We start from the raw sequence: 7,811 nt of genomic DNA on the forward strand, positions 1-7,811 counted from the left end.
CTCGCGGGGGGCAAGGCGGGGTGCCCCCTCGCTGCCCCAGTTCCCCGAGGTTTGGGAGGCCTCGAGGCGGCCTAGCGTGCCCGCCGGTTGGACAGCTGGCGTTTATTGAGCGCATACTGCATGTCCCTTATTTGATTGACTGCGCCCTCCAGCCCGGACAGGAGGGCGCTGCCTTTGCACGAGCAGGTTGGGGACACAGACCCGGAGAGGTTAAGTCAGCTGGGGTTGGGGGTCCCCGCAGCCAGGGGAGAGGGAGACCTCCCCTCACCACCCCCTCGGAGGGATCGGGGTGCAAAGGCCCCCCTCCGCATGCAGGCCCCACCCCGTGCAGACTCCTGGAAAAGGTGCGGGTCGGGACTCTCCAGGGGCGAGGAGGGGATTCCAGACCCCCCCCCGAAAGTCGGGGCCGCCTCGCGCGCTGGAAAGCCCGCGCGCGCTCCGAAACGCGGCGCGGCTGCCGGGAAATCTGGAGGAAAACTTCTGCTTTTTTTTTTTTTTTTTGCCGCGGGCCCTCGGCCCCCCTTCTCGCCCTGCGGCTCACGCCCCCACGTGGGGCGCCCCCGCGCGGCGCTCCGCCCCCTGCCTGCCGCCGGCCAACTGCAGCGCTCGCTGCCCTCGCCTTTGTTGGTCGGCCAATAGGCGGGCGACCGGGCGGGCCGAGGCCACGCCCCCGTCCTGTGTGCCTATAAAGGGCGGCGCCGGCGGCCGCGGAGCCAGTTTGCTGGAATCGAGAACTTGCGGCGTTTTTACGGTCTCTTTGGATTGTTCGCGCTAAGGACTTTGCATTTTTTTTTTTTTGCCTTATTCGAACTTTTTTTGGGGATTACGCTGCTGACACCCGAAGATCTTGGACTAGCGCTCCGGCTCCGTGGGAAGGTGTTGCGCTCTCTGTGCCAGGATTTTGCATTTTCTCCCCTGGGACTGTGTGGGTCTCTTTCCACTGTGGATTACAATTGCAACATGACCCTGGAAGAGATCGTGGCGTGCGACAACGCGGCGCAGAAGTGAGTAGCGGGGGTCCCCGCCGCCTGAGGTCGGCTGGGCCGGGAGGGGCTGGGGCGGGCGCGCGAAGCACCCCGGTGGCCGGCCCGGCGTGACCGCCCTGTCCCCTGATCCCCAGGATGCAGACGGTGAGCGCAGCGGTGGAGGAGCTTCTGGTGGCTGCGCAGTGCCAGGACCGCCTCACCGTGGGGGTGTACGAGTCGGCCAAGCTGATGAATGTGTGAGTCAGCCCCCCTCCCCGGGTCTGGGCGCGGGGTCGGGTCCCCCCTCCGCTTTGCACGCGCCCAAAATCCTTCTCTTGCCCCAGGGCCGGGACTTCCCCAGGCACTCCCACTGTGGCTTGGGGGCCTCTTTGCATTTGAGAGGGGGAACTTGAGCGTCGGCGCGCTGCATGGTTTGCAAGCGCTCCCCTCCACCAGCACCACCCCTCCCCCCGCCCCGTTTTCACTCCATTCTCTTCCCACACAATTTGAACGGAGCGGCTTACAGCCCCCAGCACACAGACTGTCCCCCACATGCATGCACGCAGCACGGCTTTTCTTGCTTTCTGCAAACTCCCCTGCATAGTGTGCCCAGCTGACGCGCCCCCTGGCCCTTGCAGGGACCCCGACAGCGTGGTCCTGTGTCTCCTGGCCATAGACGAAGAAGAGGAGGATGATATCGCTCTGCAGATCCACTTCACACTGATCCAGTCGTTCTGCTGTGACAACGACATCGACATCGTGCGAGTCTCAGGCATGCAGCGCCTGGCACAGCTGCTGGGCGAGCCAGCCGAGACCCAGGGCACCACGGAGCCCCGGGACCTGCACTGCCTCCTGGTCACGGTGAGTGGGCCCCCGCCCCACCTGGCTGCCTGGGCTGTGTTTGTAAACAAAGTCAAGCCGGCCTGCTCACTGCACACCAGCTCAGCCCTCAGCTACGCTCGGCATGTCCCCGGCATGTCCCGTGGACATCCCAGCCAACCTCATCACCCAGGGAGCTATTTTGGGTCTGTTTTCCCCTTGGGGCAAGAGGGAGGCTTCCAGCCAGTCCCGGGGTTGTCTCTGAACCCCCTCTTTTTTCTCTTTTAGAACCCTCACACGGACGCCTGGAAGAGTCATGGGCTGGTGGAGGTGGCCAATTACTGTGAAGAAAGCCGGGGAAACAATCAGTGGGTCCCCTACATCCCCCTGCAGGAGCGCTGAGCCCCCTCTCAGCACAAGTACCTGTTGAGTTGCTGCCAAAAAAAAAAGCAAATAAATATTGATCTCCTCCCCCCCAGCACAACCTCCCCCCTCAAAATACCCAATCCGTGAGACCATCAGGGGGCAGAGTCATTGGAGACTTGAGAACAAGGAGAGGGGAGTGTGGGGTCATGCCCAGGGCGGTGGCCTGGAGCAGCGCCATGGATGGCCAGAGAGAGAGAGGAGAGGGGCCCCCAGCCAGCAGAAGAGGGGACCTCGTGCCACAGGCCTGGCTACAGAGCAGACACCGGAGTTGGGGAGCCCTGCCTCCCCCCAGCACAGACAGCCGGGACTCTACACTTTGGGGGTTGGGTGAGACCTGCTGTGTCCCCCACCCTTGATGAGGCCGAAGCTGCCATCTGCAAAAAGGACTTGGCTGACCGAGGGCGTGGACCCTTGCCAGGATTTTCTACTTCGGGACTTGGAGCTGGGGCCTGCGCTGTATTGGACCCAGGAACTCCTGGTTTGCAAATTATATAGACAATCTATCTTGTTACTTGCACTTGTTACTTGAACCACTGAAAAGAGACAGGAGGCTGACAGATTCTTATATTTTTATTTCTAGGATGGCGTTGTAATAAATTTGTAAAGTCTCAGACTTGCTTCCGGTGTCTTTGCAGATTCTGAGGACAGGGACACTCCCCCCACACACTCACACACTCCTCCTGCTCCTCTTGGTCTTGCAGCCTCCCCAAGAAGTGTTAGAAAAGGCCCTGTTAGCAGCTCCAGGCTCCTTTGCAAAAACAGTGCCTCTTCTCTCTGCAGCCGGCGCCACCTCCCAAGTCCAACAAAGCTTTGCCTCTTTTTTTCTTCTCCCTCCTGCCCTGTAGCAATTAAAAGACCGGTTTATTACGAAACCTGGCCGCGGAGCCACTGCTGTTACCGGCCGGCTGGAGCCAGCCCCAGCTCCAGGCAGATACAGACGCACCCCCGAGGGGCTGGCTGTAGCTTCCAACCGCCCGGCCTCAGCCTCCACCGCAACCCAGAGAGGCCAAGGGCCCGCCTGGGACCACACAGCGTGGTGGGCACCGGGCTGCCCCAGGTCCCCTTGCATAGTGCCATCCTGCAGCTGCAGGAAGAGCTGCTTTGGGGAGACCCCAAGAGCGCCCCCCACCCAGGTCTTCACCCTCCTGGGATGGACTCCCTCGCTGCGCAAAGGGAAAAAAAAATTTTTTTTCTTTTCCCAAACTAAAGAAGAAAAATGCCCCAGGAAGCCCCAGCTGGGCTTGGCACGGCGCAGCAGTTTTGCCTCTAAACCGAAACTGGAAGCCTGGCGCGGCCACCTCCCAGTTCTCCACAAGCGGCAGGCGGTGACGCCCCCTGCCCCAGGCTGGCAGCCTGGCCCAGCCCTTCCGGCCCGGCCTCAACCTTCCCAGCCCGGTCTGCAGGGTGGGCTCGCAGGTCTGCCTCCTTCCCGCTGCCCCCAGCCAGGTTTGGGCCCGGGGGGCGGGGGAAGAAGAGGGACTCAGCCCAAAGGCCACGACCTTTCCACGGGGCCTCACGTGGGCGCGTGAGGAAAACCCCGGCAGCCCCCGGGGAGTCACGGGAAGGGGAAAGAGCAGCGAGGGGAGGGGGAAATCCCAAGAAGGAGGGGAAGGGGCAGGGATCCCTATTGGGGTTGGAAAGAGAAGAGAACCCAAGTGAGCCCGAGTAGTGTAAGGGTGAGCCCAAAAGGGTATGAAATAGAGGTGAGATGAGGGAGTACCCAGAGGGTAGGGGGCCACAGGGGCAGGGGCTAGGAGAGAGAAGGACAGAGGAACCCCGGAGGGGGTGGGGGAGATGGGGAGAGCAGAGCCCTGAAATGGAGCCGAGAGAGGGGAGAGGAGCTGGGGAGGGAGTAGAGGCTGAGGGGTTGGGAGAGGGGAGGACTGAGGTTGGGCGAAGGATGAAGCCCCAAGGAGGGGCCCTCAATGGGGAAGGCCTGGGGCGGTGAGGGAGGCCCTGTGGGGATCGCAGCTTCTGCCCTGCCAACCCCGGCCTGCGGGCTCCGGTGTCTTCCTGGCTCCCTGGGGCTGTCGTCCAGGGAGGTGCGGCTCTGCCCTCCACCCCGGTGTGGTGGGACAGCCCATCCCTGTCCCTTCGTGACCCTGGCCATCCACATGGGCCCTGTGACCTCCGACCCTCTCAGCCCTAGGTGCTGTCCAGGCCTCCTGGGCCTGAAAAAGAGAAACCATGCTAGTGGAATCTCAGCTGTGTGACCTGGATCCAGTACTTTGACCACTTGGCGCCTCAGTGCCCCAGTTTCCCTCTTTGATAAAGGGGACAGTAATGCTAACTTCCTCACTGATCGTTGAGGGGTTTAAATGAAAAAATGAAATATATATCCCTTAGATTAGAGCCTCCTACAGAGAAAGTATCGGAAGATGATCCATGGCCCTGAGACTATTGCTGCTACTACTCTCTGGCTGTCAGTTGCTACCAAGTGGATCCTGACTCATGGCGACCCCACGTGTGCAGAGGACAACCGTGCTCCACAGGGCTTCCAGGCCTGTGACATTTCGGTTGCAGATAGCCAGGCCTTTCTTCCAAGGCGACTCCGGATGGGTTCAAACTGCTACTGCCACGATTCTCCCCTTGCATGTTCACAGCCACCCTGTGAATTAGGGCCCAGGCTAGGGTGAGGCAAGTGAAACATGGCTTGGGCGCAAAAATTTAAGAACGCAGGCACCAAAAAACTCAGTCAACAAGATGAAGAATATTTTTGTGCAGTATTTTAAAAATAAAATGAATGCCAAAGAAAATCCACAATGACCAAATTTCAAATTTTTAAATCAAGACAGAATCAGCATGACTGATTTCTCCTTTTGCCTCAGACTCCACCAAGTCTCTGCCCTGCACGGGTTGCTGAGCTTTTCTTGATAGAAAATTTGGTTATATTTTTCACTGGCTTTGCAGATGAAAAAATGCTCAGAGGGGGGATGTGACCTCCCAGGATTGAGGCAAACCCAGGGCTTCAGATTCCTAAGCCCTGAGCTCACTCCTCTGTCACCTGGGTATGAAGGGTCATGGCTATTTTGCTGTAACAGATACCACATTATTATTACTATTGTTGTTATTATTGATATCAATAAAAGTATCAATGTCTTTAAAAAATTTTATTGTGATAAAATATAAATTAAAAGTATATATAAAATATATATAAAACATTTGCCCTTTTAACCATTCTTAAGTGTACAATTCAGTGGCATTAATTTCACTCACGACTACAACCAACACAACTGTTTAGTTCCAAAACTTTTTCATCACAGGAAATAGGAACTCTGTTGCCAGGAAGCATGAGTTCCAGCTCTACCCTGGTAATCTACTAGTCTACTTTCTGTCTCTATGCATTTGCCCTATTGAAGATATTTTGTACAAGTGGAATCAGACAATATTTGCCCTTTTGTGTTTGGCTTATCTGAGTGAGCATTAACGTTTTCAGGGTTCATCCATGTCGTGGCATGGATTAGAATTTATTCCTTTTTATGGCAGAGTGATATTCCATTGTATGGATGGACCGCCTTTTGTTTATCCATTCATCTGGTTATGTGGGTCGTTCCCACCTTTTGGCTGTTGTAGATAATGCTACAGTCAGCATTGGTCTACACATATCGGCTTGCGTGCCTGCTTTCAATTCTTTCGGGTATACACCCAGGAGCAAAACTGCTGGGTCACATGGTAATTCTATGTTTCACTGATAAAAGTTTTAATGTCTTTGTGACTGAGCCCATCTGTGGTCAGAAATTTCACCGAGTGACTAATGGTGATGACATGTGCTCAGTCCTCTCTGTGTGCCCTGCACTGAGATGAACACCTTCAATCCTGAACGCCGGGCTGTGAGGAAGAGGCTGCTGCCACCCCATTTCCAGATGAAGAGACTGAGGTCCTGAGCGGAGGAGCCTCAGCCTGGCCAGGAGTCTTGAATTGTCAGTGGCTGGCTAGTCAGCACCAAGGGAAGGCCCCTAGCCAGCTGGCCAAGAGGTAGCCAAAGAAGCCGTCACGCGGGCAAAGTGGGGACTGGGGGTGGGGGGAGGTTGCACCATCCCCAGCCTCCACGTTCTGCTGAGTTCATCCCCAATCAGAAAGAACTGGCTACAGGTCACCAAGGGTCAGTCACCCGCTGCAGGCCCTGTCCTGGGCTCCCATCCCTGGGGGCTGGGTGCCAGGATGCATGTGTGTGCACGTGTGCGTGCGTGCGTGCGTGCGTGCGTGCTTTCTGGTGCGTGTGTGTTTTCCTTGGACGGGAGCAGGAGATACTTCGTAACATCACCCACAGGATGCAGGCAGACAGGCTTCTCCAGCTGGGCACGTGGAGCCAAGGTGCCTGCTCACCTCGGCCCGCACCTGCACCCAGGGCCTGAGACACACACACCTACGTGCCTTCTATGAGGTTAGTGTGACACATACGCACATACACACAGTCACATGCTCACGTCCACCCACATACTCCTGGCCACGGGTTCGAATTCCAGCTTCACCCTGATCACCTCAGGCAGGTCGTTTTTCTGCTGTGAATTCACTTTTCTTTGTCTACTAAATAGACACACAGCCTCCTTCAAGCACATGGTCACACGAATAAGCACGTGTGCACGTGTGTAGACACACACACAGCCCAACATGTATCTGGACACATTATCACACGCATTTGCAGATATAGACCTGTTTCCTGTCCCCACATCTCTGGACTTTGTAGGCTTCTGGTTATTTTCTGAGCTCTCCTTGATCCAAGAAAGGGCGCTGATCTTATGAACATGTGCTGGAGGACATAAGATACCCCTAAACTTGAGGGGGAGTCCCAGCTAGCTCAAACGGTTAAGCGCTCAACTACTAACCAAAAGGCTGTCAGTTTGAACCCAGCCAGAGGCTCCTCAGAGGCGGTTCTGGCAATCTGCTTCTGTAAGGTCACAGCCTTGAAAACCTCACAGAGAAGCTCGACTCTGCACACACAGGGCCGACATGAGTCAGAATCAACCCCATGGTGACTAATAACAAGACTTGGTGGGGGAGTCCCCGAGTGGTGCAAATGTTAACACCCTCTGCTGCTAACCGAAAGGTGGGAGGTTCGAATGCACCCGGAGGTGCCTCAGAAGAAAGGGCTGGAGGTCCGCTTAAACCCTGTGGAGCACAGTTCTCCCGACATGTATGGGGTCCCCATGAATCAGCGTCAACTCGATGGCAACTGGTTAGATTGAGGACCAGCCTGGGCGGGGGGCGGTGCGTGGTCAAATATGCAAAGATGTTGGCGAGGCAGGGTAACAACAATACGGTAAGGGCTGCCATTGCGTCGGACTAGGGACTAGTTCTTCACCTGTGTGTGTCTTTTGTTTTTGTTAATAATTTATTTTATTTTGTTGTTGAGAACGTACACAGCAGGACATACACCAATTCAACAGCTTCTGCATGTACAGTTCAGTGACACTGACTACATTCGTCAAGTTGTGCAGCCGTCCTCACCGTCCTCTTCCAACCTGTTCCTCCCGGATTAACTGTGTTGTCTTTTAATCCTCGCAACAACCTTACAAAACAGATAGTATTATTACCTGTCTTTCAAGGGAGGGACCATGACCCACCCAGGGTCACACAACTGGCTGGTGGCAGGGCCAAGGT

General features: G+C 56.2%; 1 protein-coding gene across 2 annotated transcripts; it reads left to right on the top strand.

The window, feature by feature from the left end:
- Nucleotides 1–704: 704 nt before the first annotated feature.
- On the top strand, nt 705–2,634 carry GADD45B (growth arrest and DNA damage inducible beta). Of its 2 annotated transcripts, XM_003422104.4 has the most exons (4): nt 706–1,004; nt 1,121–1,222; nt 1,604–1,826; nt 2,073–2,634. In XM_003422104.4, the coding sequence occupies exons 1-4, from the start codon at nt 961–963 to the stop codon at nt 2,184–2,186; spliced, it is 483 nt and encodes a 160-aa protein (XP_003422152.1). In that variant the 5' UTR covers nt 706–960; the 3' UTR covers nt 2,187–2,634. The 2 variants fall into 2 exon arrangements, with proteins under 2 accessions (XP_023397014.1, XP_003422152.1); XM_023541246.2 differs by having other exon boundaries at nt 705–1,004; nt 1,604–2,118.
- The last annotated feature ends 5,177 nt before the right edge of the window (nt 2,635–7,811 follow it).

This window comes from Loxodonta africana, chromosome 3 (assembly GCF_030014295.1).
Source record: "Loxodonta africana isolate mLoxAfr1 chromosome 3, mLoxAfr1.hap2, whole genome shotgun sequence".
Classification (NCBI taxonomy): Eukaryota; Metazoa; Chordata; class Mammalia; order Proboscidea; family Elephantidae; genus Loxodonta; species Loxodonta africana.

Excerpts from the sequence above, each read along its gene's own strand:
- GADD45B (XM_023541246.2), top strand. The coding sequence starts at position 961 with ATGACCCTGGAAGAGATCGTGGCGTGCGACAACGCGGCGCAGAA. Across the intron at positions 1,005-1,120 it reads TGCGACAACGCGGCGCAGAA|GATGCAGACGGTGAGCGCAG; the intron begins GTGAGTAGCGGG and ends CCTGATCCCCAG. Across the intron at positions 1,223-1,603 it reads TCGGCCAAGCTGATGAATGT|GGACCCCGACAGCGTGGTCC; the intron begins GTGAGTCAGCCC and ends TGGCCCTTGCAG.